Consider the following 17,186-nt stretch of genomic DNA (forward strand, 5'->3'; position numbering starts at 1 on the left):
CTGCATTTCAAATCGGTAGTCCTCTGCCAGTTCATCAAAATGTATTTTAACAAATCTTCTCTGTTTATTTGCAAATTAACAAGGTATGCCCCATTTCTGTGCAGTAGATGATGCTTCCTTGACGATATTTTCAAATTAGCATTAGTAAAGGCACATGATGCAAGAAAGCACGCTTATATAGCAGCAAAGGAAGCATCATCTGTTGCACAGAACTGGGGCATACTTTCAATTTCTAAATAAACAGAGATTTGTTAAAATACATTTTAATTAACTAGCAGAGGACTACCAGTTTGACATGCAGAACTGTTCTTTAAAGTAATGATTTTTTTATCGTGTAATTGACTTAGTGACAATGGAACTGCATGAAAGGTTAGAGTACAGGAGTGGACGACAGCCCGAGGCTTAACTGACCAAGACACCTTGAACCACACTTTATGGCGAGAAAAAATTCCTACCAAAAAATAACTTGGAGGCTGACGAAACCCATTGTAACTGTAAACACTCCTCTTGAAGAAGAGATAAAAATTTTATAATTATTTTTCGAATTAACCACGAAGAAAAACTTTAAAGAACAGTTCTGCATTTCAAATCGGTAGTCCTCTGCCAGTTCATCAAAATGTATTTTAAGAGATCTCCTCTGTTTATTTGCAAATTGACAATGTATGCCCCATTTCTATGCAATAGATAAAATTTTTATACTGAACCAAATACTAACGAAAAACAAAATAACACTGAATACAAAAAACTAACACTGAATTCAAACCGATAATCAACATTAATCAGTTGGTGATAAATTCATCATGGGCCCCTTGGGTAAGTGCCCTGTGTGCTCATGCATTAAGATGGTACTGGGAGTGGGCCGACCATTGCCTCATACAAGGGGATAATGATCTTCTTATCCCTGCTAGCAAAATTCCTGTTTATCACTGCAAAGACCCCATGAGCTACTTTTGCTGCCTGTCTGCACTGTTCAGAAAACTGCATATCTGACTGCACAATTAACCCCAAGTATTTTTCATTCTCCACTTCTCTGAGTGTAGTAGCACACAGTTGGTGTTACTCTGGAGATACCGCATATGGGTAGCCATATGCAGTACTTTGCATTTGTTAATGTTAAACTTCAGTTGCTATTTCTCAGTTCATCTGCTCAACTTTTCTAGATTCTCTTGCAGTAATATACTGTCATCACTGTCATTAACAACCTTTTCACCCTTCGTATCATCTTCAGACTCACACTTCAATATTAAGCCTGATATACCTTAATCAATATCATTGATAAATACAGAAAACAACAATGGGCCCAATGCTGAACCCTAGGGGACTCCACTAATAACATTAGTCCACAAAGAGCAGTGTCCATTGATTACCACTCTCTATCTTCTCCCACTCAACGATCCTTTTATCCATGTCCAACTTTCCCTTAATGTCATACTGCTCCAATTTGTATAGTTGTCTTCCATGTGCAACAGTATCATAAGCTTTCCTAAAATCCAACTATATGATATCAAAATTATTTTTTGCATCCAGTTGTTTTGTGAACCCATCATAGTATCCATTCAAATTGCTCAGACCAGACTTCCCCTTAACAGACTTATGCTGTGTCTGAGCTATAACATCTGTCTTGTCTAGATGATCTTGCAGTGGTTCTTTAATCAGTAATCAGTGACTCCATTATTTTTCCTGGAAAAGAAGTTACACTAACACGTCTGTAATGACCTGTGTCACCCCTTTATCCTCCTTTGTAAATTGGGGATAAATTAGCACATCTTCAGTCCGTTTTGACCTTCCTTGAGTCGAAGGATGCACTCATAATTGAGGCTAAGGGTTTGCTTAGTTAACTTCATACTGCCTATTGTTTCTTTTTTATCTTTTTTGAAGCAGAGGAGCAGTGCACTCAGATTTCTATGCAAGATGACATATATCTGTTGCATATTACCCTGATATCTGATTTCTTTATTTGCGTATGCTTATTACAAATATTGTTTACTCTGCATTCAAGATTTTCTTTATCGCTCTCTGTGCTATTTTGTTTTCTAAACAATGACACACACTTTGTACAAATGAAAATTCTTCCTTACCTTGTAATTTAGGGCTTCCACCTCACGTTTATCCATTGTGAAGATGACAGCCAACCGTTTGCAAAGAGATGGCACATTGAAGAAGAAGAAGAATAATGTGATTTCAAAGTGCAGATTTAAGAGAGTAAAGAATCTATTAAAGAATGAAAAAAGGGAGTAGCCAAAGAACAAATTTTGCATTTCTTTCTGCCTAAAAGCCTAAGGAGCTGACAGTACTAGACAGAAATTTCAGAGAAAACATTAGAACCTATATCATTTTCTCTTGCAATATCCTTTATAAAATCATAGCAACTTTGCCACTTTTCTCTTGTTTGCAGAAAACTGGGCGCCTCCGTAGCCAGGTGGGCAGGAGCAGCAGTGCATAGCACACACTTCTTGATTAGACCCGGGTTCGAGCCCGTGACCACCAAATACAGAGGATGCGGAAAGGTCAGGGAATGACCACCGCATATCCCCGGAGCAATATGGCCTTAGTTGCTAATGCTCCTAAAAACCAAATAACAAACAAACAAGCAGAAAACTGAGTTCAGGTCTCATCATATTAGATGAGAAATTTCTCAAAGACTCTTCAATTTGGACTGTAGGTAGCCAATCTGACATAGGAGTAAGGTTTTTCTTCATGAGTTATTGTGGATTTTTCAGCCGAAACAACATGCAGATTTGCACATGACTGTTCTTGTACATATTTTGCACACAGTTCTACAATATGGTCTAAGTTGTTGCTGTGCTTAAAATGCAGATCCCCATGCCTCTAGTCTTCTCCATCCTCCTCTCAGAGGGTAGGAGAAATGCATACTTTGAGTTAATTCTTACTCTCCTCTCGAAGGTATGGATGGGAGAAGTGTGTAGGTTTTTTTTTTTTGGCTGCTGTTATATAAGCTTGCTTTCTTACATCCTTTGCCATGACTACTACCACTTTCTCATTTCTAGCCATAATGTTCTATTTCACTCTTCCAGAACTCCTCCATTTCACACCACATCTGAGCGACTTTAGTTGTTATAATTCTCTTCTTTAGTGCCCATGCTTACCCCCCCATAAAACATGACATGCTATACAAAGGGCTTAACACTAATATTTTTCTGAATTTGATATCCATTTTAAAATAAATATAATGAGTTATATGATAAAGAGTATCCATAGGGCGAGTCTGTGGGAAATAATAAACCAGTTTAGCACCCCCTTCCCGAGGACAGAATATATGGCCGGAGTAGGTTGTATTATAAATATATATAAATAAAAAGTTTTATTTAAAAAAAAAGGTCCACTCTTAATGTTATATTTACATAGAAATTGTTCTTGTTATTATATCACAGGTTATATATTAGTAATAAAAGATTCGCTGTCGATTTTGAGGAAACATGTTACCATTAGTATTAGTAGAGGCATATGATGCAAGAAAGCAAGCTTATGCAGCATCAGCCAAAAAAAAAAAAAAAACATGCTCCCATTTCACCCCTCCATTCGTTCCAAGTACCTGTCCAGCTGAGCCTTAAATTTATTTAGGCTATCAACATCCACAAAAAAGGATGGAAATCTGTTCCACCAACCAACCACCCGCTGGCTAAAGGCAAACTTCCGCACATCTCTCCTACATCTGTCTTTCCTCAGTTTTAATTTATTTCCTCTCAAATGATTTTTCTGATCAAGAGGAACAATTCCATCAGCATTGAGCATGATCAAACCATTCAAGGCTTTATACCCCGCAAACAGATCACCTCGCAGGTGCCTAGTCTCCAGACACTGTAATTTGCAAAATTTAAGCCTTTCTTCGTAAAAGCAGCCCTTTCTTCCATTCACTAATCTTGTTGCCCTTCTCTTTACTCGTTCCAACAGCTGTACATCCTTCTTAAAATGAGGCCTCCAGACCTGTATACAGTACTCAAGGTATGGCCTAACCATTGCCTTATATAAGGGAATAATCACTTCCTTATCCCTGCTAGAAAAATTCCTGTATATCATTGACAAGACAATATGGAGCTACTCTTGCAGACCATCTGCACTACTTAGAAAAATTCATATCTGCCTGCACAATTATCCCCAGTTCCTTTTCGTTCTCTACCACTGTCAGTGTAGCACCACAGAGTTGATATGTTGCTCTGGGGTTGCTGCTTCCTATACTTATTACTTTGCATTTGTCGATGTTAAACTTCATTTGCCACCTCTCAGCCCATCTGCTCAACTTTTCTAGAACCGGTTGCAGCAGCGTACTGTCATTGGTGTCCTTAACAACCCTGCCAACCTTTGTATCATCTGCAAACTTGGACATTAAGCTTGATGATATACCATCATCAATATCATTTATAAATACAGAAAACAATGGACACAATACTGAACCCTGAGGGACTCCATAATAACATTAGTCCGCGATGAGCAGTGTCCATTGATTACCACTCTCTGTCTTCTCCCACTTCTCCCTTTCTCCATAGCAGCAATTTGCCTCCAATGCCACACTGCTCCAATTTGTGCAGCAGTCTTCCATGTGCAACAGTATCAAAAGCCTTTCTAAGATCCAAATATATGATATCAAAGTTATTCCTGCATCCAGTTCCTTTGTGACCACATCATAGTATCCAATCAAATTGGTCATGCAAGACTTTCCTTTAACAAAACCATGCTGTGTCCGAACTATAACTGAAGTCTTGTCCAGATGATCCTGCAGTGATTCTTTAACCAGTGCCTCCATTAATTTTCCTGGAACAGAAGTTAAACTAACAGGTCTCTAATTACTTGTGTCAGCCTTTGATCCTCCTTTGTGAATTGGGGTCACATTTGCACATCTCAAGTCCACGGATACTTCTCCTGAGTCAAAAAAAGCTCTCATAATTATGGCTAAGGGTTTGCTTACTTCCTTTGCTGCCTCCTTTAATATAACTGGATAGATCCCGTCCACCCCGGGTGCCTTTTTTATGTTTATCTTCAACAATTTCTCCTCCACTTTCCTCTCAGTTATTACAACATCATCCAGCCCACTCCCAGAGTTTAACTCACCTCTGGCATTCCCCTCCCTTAATAACTCCTCATATGTGAATGTAGATGCAAAATACTCATTTAGTTTGTTAGTCACCTGAGTAGGATCATCAACAGTTGAACCATCAATATCCAGTGGACCAATCTGATTCATCCCATTCCTTCTAGTGTTTACACAGGTAAATCTCTATGTTGTTTTTCTTTGCATCCTTTGCCAAGGATTTCTCATAATCTGCCTTTGCCTGCCTAATCTCCTTTGTGACTTGGTTACAGACCAGCTTATATCGACCATAGGCTTCCATGCCACCCATTAATATATGTATCCCATGCATTTTTCTTCTTTGCCACATGTCTCATTAGTTCATCTGACATCCATTTAGGCCTAAACCTTGAACAGTATTTCTTAGTTGGTATGTAAAGTCTAGTAGCTTCCAAGATAAATTTTTTGAATGCCTCCCATTTTGAATTTGCTGTTGGTAACATCATCAGTTGAACCAACCGTATAGAATTTAAATACTGTCTCAGACCACCGTAGTCACCTTTACGAAAGCAAAAACCCTTCCCTTAACCCCTGATGGTTGTTAACTCTTTGAGTAAATCCCACTTCAGCACACTGTGATCACTGCCACCTAGTGGTTCCTTTATCTGCAGATTCTTAATGCATGAAGAATCACTACTGATAATCAGATCAAGAGTATTACTTCCTCTAGTTGCCTCCCGAACATGCTGATGTAGAAAACAATCATCCATTAAATCCACAAAAGCCTTGCTAGTGTGTGTGACCAACCCACAAATTCCAGTCAATATCTAGGAAATTGAAATCCCCCATTATAAGACTCTCTGATTTACTAGCCCATTCTATTTCCCTGTACAGTTCCTTATTATACTCATCTGAGTCATTAGGCCTATAACACACTCCTACTCTCAATATTGATCTCCAACTGACTCGACACTGCACTGTTCAGCGATGTCTACTGGCTTCACTTCCTTGGACTTTGTGTTTCATAACTAATAATATAACCTCTCCTCCCTTCCTATCTTGTCTATCCTTCCTGTTCACATTGTACTCCCCAAATTCCAGTTCTGCATTCCTTATATCTGTGTGACACCACATCTCTGATATCCCAACAATATTTGCCCTTGATGTTCTGAGCAATACCTCAAATTCATCAAATTTATTTTCCAAACTCCTAGCATTGGTGTACATGCAAGTATATATGCACCTGTTCCTATTCTTAGCTACCCTAACACAACCCATGTGTTTACTTAAAAATCATTATTTGTTTTAAAATGAAAATAGAAATCAAGTCTGATAGACATTTGAAAATTTATGTTATGCATTTCCAATGTATCTGTAATTAATTGTATATACCCTCCTATTTACAGCAGTTAATATGTTTATACTGATTAACAGTAAAGCCATTCTCTTCCGTAAAAAAAAAAAAAAAATGATTTAAAAAAAAAATAAATAAAACACTGTGTGGCACATTGCTTTATTTTTCTATTATTGTAGAATAAATCTGAATAACCTCCAGCTTACTCAGAGTAATTGTGCAACTATATATATATATATATATATATATATGTATATATGATATTCTAAACTCATTTCAGTAACTTTAATCAAATAACAAATTTTCTGTTCAAATTTGTTTAGGAGATGGTTTATCCTTCAGAATCATCAACTTGTATACAGAAAGCGTAACAGAGGTGATGCCATCACTGTTATGGAGGATGATTTGCGATTGTGTACTGTGAAGCCTGCAGTGGAATTGGATCGCCGCTTCTGCTTTGAAATTCTGTCTCCATCTAAGTAAGTATTAAAAAAACAATATATTATAGCTTTAATGCTGATAGGGCCTCCCCCCCCCCACACAGCCTTGTTACAACCATTGATTTTTTTGCTGTTTGCATATTTGGTTAGAGAGTGGAGGAAAACAAGTTACACATTTATATAGCTGCCAAATCGTCAGATTTATAATAGATATTCCATCTTTTTGACCAGATTTGACCTATTCTCCTTTTCATTACAATAGTTGATAACAGTTTTGCTCTCTCTTTATTTTCCCAAAAGCTTTGAACTGATTTATAAATTTTGTTAATTTCTGAATTTTAATTCATTAAAAAAACTGGCTATTGGATGCCCTAGATCACAAAATAGGATTGTGGGTTAATTTCATTGTTATCTGTCACGTATGACCATTGGAACAAAGCTAATTAATAATGCTTTCAGTAAAATGCCAGAGTAATACAAAAAAAAAGATTTCAGCAACCATCTATGTAAGATTTTCGATGTACAGTAGACTTTCAGAATAATGGCACCCTTGGGGTGCCATTATTCTGAAAAAATTTTATTTTTTAATGTATTGCATGCAGAAATAATGAGGCTAAATAAGAAATAGAGAAATTAAGAATGCAATTTTATTAACTACACATTAAAAACAAGCATGTTGAAGACCAGTGTTATTTTTTGCCATTAATACACTCCTACTTATGCTCATTTTATTTTCTGTTATTATATCAAGTTTGTCACTAAGCTTTAATGTTCTTAATTATTCTTTTTTTCCACTCTGTATGAGGTTTATTAACTTTGGGAGCCACAGTGAAGGGTTTATAATTTAAAATAAATGTAAAACAGGGTGTTATAATACGTGATATCAGTACAAAATTCACTTTCAAAATGGTGAATTTAAACAAAAAAGGAATCACGGGGCTGTTTTTTTTTTTTTTTTTTTTGGCAATGCAAGACTTTGCACTGCATGTAAACATCCGATCTCAATGTGCCATTATTTCGACAGTCTACTGTATTGAAAAATCTGGTGAAGGTTATTTGCCATATGTGCTGTATGAAGATGTGACTTTTCAGTTTTAAGGTAAGTAGTAGTAATAGTAGTAGTGGCATGTGATGCAAGAAACCAAGTGTATGAGCTTATGCAGCATCAGGCCAAGAGAAAAAAAAAAAAAAAAAAAAATCACACCATTCCCTCGAAATGCCTGTCCAGTTCCTCCTTAAATTTATTCAACCTATCAACTTCCACAATGACAGATGGAAGTTTGTTCCAGCAATTAACCACCCGCTGGCTAGAGGCAAATTTCCACACATCCATTTTACATTTGTCCTTTCTTAACCATATTCCCGTCTGCTAGGGCGTTCTAGCCCCAACTGGGTTCAGCAAGTTAATTCTATAATTTTTACTCTAATTACAGAGCTGAAACTCGCCATAGTTGGAGCCAGAACTGTTTTCTTGAATTTTCCCACTTAAATTTTCAAAACCTAATGGGGATATCAGAGAATAGAGATTTCAAATAGGGATATCAGAGATGTGGTGTCACACAGATATAAGGAATGCAGAACTCAAATTTGGGGAATACAATGTGTATAGAAAGGATAGACAGGACAGGAGGGGAGGAGGGGTTATGCTATTAGTTAAGAAACACATAAAATCCAAGGAAGTGAAGCCAGTCAACATCAATGGACAGGGCGGTGTCGAGTCAGTTTGGTGTGACATAAGCATAGGGAAATCAAAATTCAGAGTAGGAGTGTGCTATAGGCCTAATGACTCTGATGAGTATAATAAGATACTGTACAGGGAAATAGAGTGGGCCAGTAAATCAGAGAGTCTTATAATGGGGGATTTTAATTTCCCAGATATTGACTGGAATTTGTGAGTTGGTCACTCGCACACTAGCAAGGCTTTTGTGGATTTATTGGATGATTGTTTTCTACATCAGCATGTTCGAGAGACAACAAGAGGGAGCAATACTCTTGATCTGATTATCAGTAGTGATTCTTCATGCATTAAGAATCTGCAGATAAATGAACCACTAGGTGGCAGTGATCACAGTGTGTTGAAGTGGGATTTACTCAAGGAGGTAACTACCATCAGAGGTAAAGGGAAGGGTTTTTGTTTTCGTAAAGGCGACTATGATGGTCTGAGACAGTATTTAAATTCTATACAGTGGGACCAACTGATGATGTTACCAATAGCAAACTCAAAATGGGAAGCATTCAAGGAACTAATCTTGGAAGCTACCAGGCTTTACATACCAACTAAGAAATATTGTTCAAGGTTTAGGCCTAAATGGTTGTCAGATGAACTAATGAGACATGTGGCAGAGAAGAAAAATGCATGGGATACATACAAATTAATCAGTGACATGGAAGCCTATGATAGATATAAGTTGGCCTGTAACCAAGTCACAAAGGAGATTAGGCAGGCAAAGGCAGACTACGGAAAATCCTTGGCAAAGGATGTAAAGAAAAACAGAAAAGAGTTCTTTACCTATTTAAACTCAAGAAGGAAAGTGATGAATCAGATTGGGCCACTGGATATTGATGGTTCAACAGTTGAGGATCCTGCTCAGGTGGCTAACAATCTTAACGAGTATTTTGCATCTACATTCACACATGAGGAGTTATTCAGGAAGGAAAATGATGTAGGTAAAGTAAACATTGGCAGTGAGCTGGATGATTTTGTAATAACTGAGAGGAAGGTGGAGGAGAGATTGTTGAGGATAAACATAAAAAAGGCACCTGGGGTGGATGGGATCTATCCAGTTATATTAAAGGAGGCAGCAAAGGAAGTAAGCAAACCCCTAGCCATAATTATGAGAGCTTCTTTAGACTCAGGCGAGGTATCCATAGACTGGAGATGTGCAAATGTAACCCCAATTCACAAAGGAGGAGGATCAAAGGCTGACACAAGTAATTATAGACCTGTTAGTTTAACTTCTGTTCCAGGAAAATTAATGGAGGCACTGGTTAAAGAAGCACTGCAGGATCATCTAGACAAGAATTCAGTTATAGCTCAGACGCAGCATGGTTTTGTTAAGGGCAGGTCTTGCCTGACCAATTTGATTGGATACTATGATGTAGTCACAAAAGAACTGGATGCAGAGAATAACTTTGATATTATATATTTGGATCTTAGAAAGGCTTTTGATACTGTTGCACATGGAAGACTGCTGCACAAATTGGAGCAGTGTGGCATTGGAGGCAAATTGCTGCTATGGATAAAGGGATGGTTGAGTGGCAGAAGACAGAGAATGGTAATCAATGGACACTGCTCAACGTGGACTAATGTTATTAGTGGAGTTCCTCAGGGTTCAGTGTTGGGTCCGTTGTTGTTTTGTGTATTTATGAATGATATTGATGATGGTATATCAAGTTTAATGTCCAAGTTTGCAGATGATACAAAGGTTGGCAGGGTTGTTAAGGACACTCCTGACGCTATGTTGCTGCAACAGCATCTGGAAAGGTTGAACAGATGGGCTGAGAGGTGGCAAATGAAGTTTAACATTGACAAATGTAAAGTACTACATATGGGAAACAGTAACCCCAGATCAACGCATCAACTCTGCGAAGCAAGAGTAGCTCATGGTGTCCTGTCCATGATATAGAGGAATTTTTCTAGCAGGGAGAACTAGGTGATTATTCCATTGTATAAGGCAATGGTTCAGGCCACACCTTGAGTACTGTATACAGGTCTGGAGGCCTCATTTCAAGAAGGATGTAGAGCTGCTGGAACGGGTACAGAGAAGGGCAAAAAGATTAGTGAATGGAACAAAGGTTGCTCTTACGAAGAAAGGCTTAAGTTTTGCAAATTACAGAGTCTGGAGACTAGGCACCGGCGAGGTGATCTGATAGAGGTGTATAAGGCTTTGAATGGTTTGAGCATGCTCAATGCCGATGGGATTCTTCCTCTCGCTCAGAATAATCACCTCAGAGGGCATAAATTCAAATTGAGGAAGGACAGATGTCGGAAAGATGTGCGGAAATTTTCCTTTGGCCAGCGGGTGGTTGGTTGTCGGAACCGACTTCCATCACTTGTTGTCGAAGTTGACAGCCTAAACAAATTTAAGGCTCAACTGGATAGGTATTTCGAACGAACGGAGGGGTGAAATGGGAGTGGTGTGTTTGTTTTTTTTTTTTTTTTTTGGCTGAAGCTGAATAAGCTTGCTTTCTTGCATCATATGCCTCTACTAATGCTAATTCTAACCTTCTGTTGAATTTCACGCAAATGACAAAAATGTGACATCAAGTATGCATTTTTTTAGGCCTTTTCAATTAATTTTTTTACCCCGCCCTAATCAGCCTAGAGCTTATGAAACCTGACACTTGATTCATTTCTTGGTGTAAAGCGCGTGAATTTCTTTTTACAGAGAGTAGCAGTTCTGATAAACAACTCCGCCTGAATACCAGCGAAGTGTGGGAAGTATATATCACGTGACCTCCTCAACCGTACAGCTACATCGAGATGGGAAGGGAGAAGTGTAAATAAAGAAAAGACGAACAGGAGTTACTATGAGTTGACATAAGAAGCAATAAAGTGATATAGTAGCAATAACAGTTTGCGAAGGTAGTAGTAGTAGTAGTAGTAGTGGCATGTGATGCAAGAAAGCAAGTGTATGAGCTTATGTTACGTCAGCCAAAAAAAAATCACACCATTCCCTCCAAATGCCTGTCCAGTTCCTCCTTAAATTTATTTAACCTATCAACTTCCACAACAACAGAGGGAAGTTTGTCGATAAATTAACCATCTGCGGGCTAAAGGCAAATTTCCGCACATCTATTCTACATCTGTCTTTTCTTAATTTGAATTTATGCCCCTTTAGGTTCGTAATCTGAACAAGTAGAAGTATCACATCAGAATTCAGCATTCTCAACCCATTCAAGATCTTATACACTTCAATCAGATCACCACGCAGGTGCCTAGTCTCCAGCCACTGCAATTTTAAGAACCTAAGCCTCTCTTTGTAAGAGGATCCCTTCAGTTGGTACGTTTCTCTGGGGTTACTTCTACCCATATGCAGTACTTTGCATTTGTCAAGGTTTAACTTCAGTTGCCACTTCTTAGCCCATCTGCCCAAATTATCTAGATCCTGTTGCAGTAGCACAACAATTACTGTCATTAACAACCCTGCCAACCTTTGTATCATCTGCGAACTTCGACATTAAGCCTGATATACCTTCATCAATATCATTGATAAATATACAAAACAACAGTGGACCTAACACCGAACCCTGTGGGACTCCACTAATTACATTAGTCCAAGAAGAGCAGCACCCATTGATTACCACCCTCTGTCTTCTCCCACTTAACCATCCTTTTATCCATTGTAGCAACTTACCCTTAATACCATTCTGCTCCAATTTGTACAATAGTCTTCCATGCTCAACAGTGTCAAAAGCTTTCCTGAAATCCAAATATATGATATCAAAATTATTTTTTGCATCCAGTTCCTTTGTAACCACATCATAATATCCTATCAAATTTGTCAGACAAGACTTTCCCTTAACAAACCCATGCTGTGTCTGAATTATTGCTGCAGTCTTGTCTAGATGATCCTGCAATGCATCTTTAACCAGTGACTCCATTATTTTACCCGGAACAGAAGTTAAACTAACTGGTCTGTAATTACTCGTGTCACCCTTCGATCCCCCTTTGTGAATTGTGGATATATTTGCACATCTCCAGTCCGTGGGAATCTCCCCTGATTCCAAGGACGCTCTCATAATTATGGCTAAGGGTTTGCTTAGTTGCTTTGCCGCCTCCTTTAAAATAACTGGATAGATCCCATCCACCCCAGGTGCTTTTCTTATGTTTAACTTCAACAATTTTTCCTCCACTTTTCTTTCAGTTATTCCAAAATCATTAAGTATCCTGCTACAATTTGATAACCTTCTGCCATTTTGAAACCTTAATAATTCCTCACTTGTGAATGTGGATGCAAAATACTCATTCAGTTTGTTTGCTATCTGAGCAGGACAATCAGCAGTCAAACCATCAATGTCAAGTGGTCCAATCAGATTCAACCCCTTCCTTTTAGAGTTTATATAAGTAAAGAAATCCTTTCTGTTTTTCTTAGCATCTTTTGCCAAGGATTTCTCGCAATCTGCTTTTGCCAAGGATTTCTCGCAATCTGCCTTCGCCTGCCTAACCCTGTGACCTGATTACAGACTAGCTTATATCTGCCATAGGCTTCTGAGTCACTTGATAATTTATATGCATCCCATGCATGTCTCTTCTCTGTTACGAATCTCATTAGTTCATTTGATAACCATTTAGGCCTAAACCTTGAACAATATTTCTTAATAGGTATGAAACTTTTAGTAGCTTCCACAATTAATTCCTTGAATGCTTCCCACTTAGAATTTACCATTGTTCCCACTGTACAGAATTTAAAAACTGTCGGAGACCACTGTACTCACCTTTACGGAAGAAAAAACCCTTTCCTTTACCCCTGATGGTAATTAAATCTTTAAGTAATTCCCACATCAGTGCACTGTGATCACTGCCACCTAGTGGTTCCTTTATCTGCAAATTCTTAATACACGAATGATCACTGCTGATAACCAGATCAAGAGTATTACTTTCTCTGGTTGCCTCTCTAAAATGCTGCTGCAGAAAACAATCATCCAATAAATCCACAAATGTCTTGACTAGTGTGTGACTGATCAATCCACAAGTTCCAGTCAATATCTGGGAAGTTAAAATCCCCATTATAAGACATTCCGATTTACTAGCCCACTCTCTTTCTCTGTACAATTGTTCATTGTACTCATTCGAGTCATTAGGCCTATAACACACTCCTACTCTTATTTTTGCTTATGTGCAGTGCTTATGTCACACCAAACTGACTCAACAGTGCACTGTTCATCTATATCAACTGGATGCACTTCTTTTGATATTATGTTTTTCTTAATTAACAGCATAACACCTCCTCCCTTTCTATCCTGTCTATCCTTTCTGTACACATTGTACTCCCCAATGAACAGATCGTATTTCCTATCTTCAACGTGTATTGCTCCTAAGAACAGAAGATCAAGGAAATTCATCTGTTGGAAATGGGAAAACTGATGTAAAACTGATAACACTGCAATACGCATTTGATAAAAAAAAAAATTTTGCTTTATTGTAAATGTTTTTAGTAAACAATATCGGAACAGCAGTTTCCTGGGTTTGAACTTCTAACCAAATTTCGAGAAAATATTTCTATTTATAGCTGCGTTATAAACTTCGAAAACTGGTGCATCAAAAGAAAGAAAGAAAAATCATCCAGTATAAATTTCTTTCTTTCTTGAAATGTGTATTGTTCACATAACTGCAATATTTCTAATAATACAAATCTAACAGATTACGACTAACGGCTGCTCAAAAGGTATCGTTAGAAGATATTTGCTTATTACGCTTTGATGTCATCCCAAAGGGAGAAAATCTGTTTTAGTTCAGAAGCCGAATAAATTCACTATCCATGGTCATAAAGCTGTTCTGAGCTGCAATAAACAGATAAGCTTCGCTGACAAATAGACTTACTCCCCATCACTTTTATTGTTTTACTGTGGATTTTGGCAGATGAGTCGTGACCGCTAAATACAGTGCGGTCTCTCTCTCTCTTTTTCGGGATCTCTGACCGTGTGGTCATCACGGAATATAAACAGAAAATTTGTTTGTTGGAATGCTGCCCACCAATTATCAACTCTTTTAAAGGCGCCTTCTTAAGCCGCCTCCATAGCCAGGTGGGAAGGAGCAGCAGTGCGTAGCACACGCTTCTTGATTAGACCGAGGTTCGAGCTCGTCACCACCAAATACAGAGGATGCGGAAAGGTCAGGGAATGACCACTGCATATCCCGAAGCAATATGGCCTTAGTTGCTAATGCTCCTAAAAACCAAACAACAACAAACCGACCTTCTAATGTATGTTGCGTTCAAATAATCCACTTTGCGAAATTCGAAAGTGCTACATCAGTTAGGAGCAAAAACGGTTTCCCCCAACATAATGAATTACTTTATAGGTATAATAATGATTTTACTGACTGGCAGAAAGTGTCCACAATAAAACAATTGTACAAGGCGAAAACATGTGGTCACTCAAAGGATAAGCAATACAGTGATGTTTGAAATTTATAATGCAGTTCACTAGCTAATATTTCCAGAGGAATTATTCTGGAATTTTTATCAAATGAGCACCAGACCAAAATTGGACTAATTAGCACTTCCGCATCCTAGGATGAACTGACTAATTAGAACTCCAGCATCTGTGATGAAATGTCACGCACACCGATATCGTTTGCTATAGCAATAATGTAAAGAAACGAAGCAAAATATTGTAACAGAGCTATAAAGCAAAATAATGTTAGAAAGCAAAATGCAAAATATTGTTCTCTAAAACAATTGCAGTTTCACCATCCTAGGATGAAGCTGACTTAGAGCTGCAATGCTATTTTTTTTTTATTATTTTTATTTATTATTTTTTTTGTTTTTGTATGGACGGCTCCTAGAACAAAAGTTCATCTCCGCCTCATTACTCTGTTCAGTTTTTACGCACTGTCAAGGTAAAGCCAGTGTGTGTTGTGTCGTGGAAAAAAAAAAAAAAATCATCCCGCTTAGGAATATCCCATGTTGGATGACAGATGAAAAGGAAGGCAAGAGAGAGAGAGAGAGAGAGAGAGAGAAAAAGAGAAGTTTTTCATCCCGCATGGGAGAAAGTGACAGGAAAGAAAAACTGTGTTTGTGAGCTTATGTGTGTTTTCTGTATTGTGATGTTGTGTTTTGGCATTTTGGCTACCTGGAAGCGGTGATCACCTGGATGACTGCCTCCAGGTACTCGTCCCCAGGAGGGCAAAGCCTTCCCTACTATCTGCACGCCCTCCTCCCTGGGGAGCGAGTTTCCCAGGGAGGAAAGAAAAACTTTTATAAGATGAAGAGAGGGAAGGAGAAAAGAGAAGAACTATCCCGCCCCAGGAAAGCCCCAATCCAGGATCGATTGCTAGAACAACACAAGAAAAAAAAATAATTAAAAAAATAATAATAATAATAAATTTAAAAAAATAATAAATAAAATAAATGAAAGTTAGCTCTCTGGACCTTTGACATCTCTTGGCCGTCTCCCCACCAAAAGGGTATTTTTTTATTTCTCTCTCTCTCTCTCTCTCTCTCTCCCTCCCTCCTCCCCCCCTCTCCCCCCTAGGGTCGGACTGGAAAGGGTGGACCCCTAAGGAGTTTTTTTCCCTCAAGTGAAAGAAGGGAATTGGAAATTCGATGAAAATGAACCCTGTTTTTCTTCATTCGGTGAACGGCTACTCTGTCAGCGCAAGAGAAGTGAAATTACATTTGCAGCTCAGAATGGAATTCAAGCATTAAAACACATGACATTCTATGGTGAATTTTTCGGGCGTTGTGTGATAATGAAAATTCAATTTTTCTCTGGAAATTTTTTGATGGTGTCAAATGCATATCAAGGAAATATTGAAGTATTCAATAACAATTACTTACAATTTCCCAATCCCTCACTACGAGTAATGGATTGTTCTCACAATCTGTTACTAGCTGCACATTTTTTATTATTATTTTTTTTTTCGTTTGTACACCAGGTGAGATGCATGCGAAGTTCCTTTGATATCAGTTCTCGAAGTTTATAACACAGCTATGATTAGAAATATTTTCTTGAAATTTCGTAAGATCAAATATACATCCATGAAACTGCTGTTCCGATTTAGTCCTCTAAAAACAATTACAATAAAGCGAACTTTTTTTTTTTTTTTATGAAATGCACATTGTAGTGATCAGTTTTACGACAGTTTTTTTTTTTTTTTTTTGTTTTCTTTCCGTTTCCAGTATAGCATCCAGTAGATGAATTTCCTTGATTTTTTGTTAGTAGATAATACATATTGAAGAAAGGAAATGCAATATTTTAGTTTTTCAAAACCAATTCGTTGCAATTCTTTCGTACGACAATTACGGAAAGCAATAAAGCAACTGTTGTGAGTGAGCCATGCAAATTAGTGTTTGCAAGTAATGAAGCTCAACTGTTTGTTTTCCACGAAAGTTGTTTACAGTTTCATTTTCTCCTTGGATCACCTTGGTAACGCTAATGACGTAAGCTTGACCAGTCAATTATCTCCCTGCGTGTGTTGATTCGATTTAGCCAGAGGTGCCGAGCGGACGCGCGAATTTTTGAACTAATGCTGTAACACGTTTTATTTTCAACGCATGGATCTTGTTTTGCCGACATCAAAATTTAATAAATTGAAATGTGATCTTACATTTTTGCTGTTTCAGAGTGGATTAATAGTTTTTGCTGAGCGCTAAAGGTAGGAAATCAAAGAATATACTTCTGTTTATGTATATTGAGAGTT

At 37.9% G+C, this 17,186-nt stretch overlaps 1 protein-coding gene across 1 annotated transcript in view; it reads left to right on the forward strand.

Moving 5' to 3' along the window:
* CenB1A (Centaurin beta 1A) overlaps positions 1–17,186 on the forward strand; it is an 806,494-nt gene that overhangs the window by 303,913 nt on the left and 485,395 nt on the right. The window contains exon 12 of the mRNA XM_090384002.1: positions 6,704–6,859. Coding sequence (XP_090240128.1) covers positions 6,704–6,859 — 156 coding nt within the window. The remainder of the gene's footprint in view (positions 1–6,703; positions 6,860–17,186) is intronic.

The sequence above is a fragment of the Mastigoproctus giganteus genome, chromosome 10 (genome assembly GCF_048544385.1).
Source record: "Mastigoproctus giganteus isolate SK-2022 chromosome 10, ASM4854438v1, whole genome shotgun sequence".
Taxonomy (NCBI): Eukaryota; Metazoa; Arthropoda; class Arachnida; order Uropygi; family Thelyphonidae; genus Mastigoproctus; species Mastigoproctus giganteus.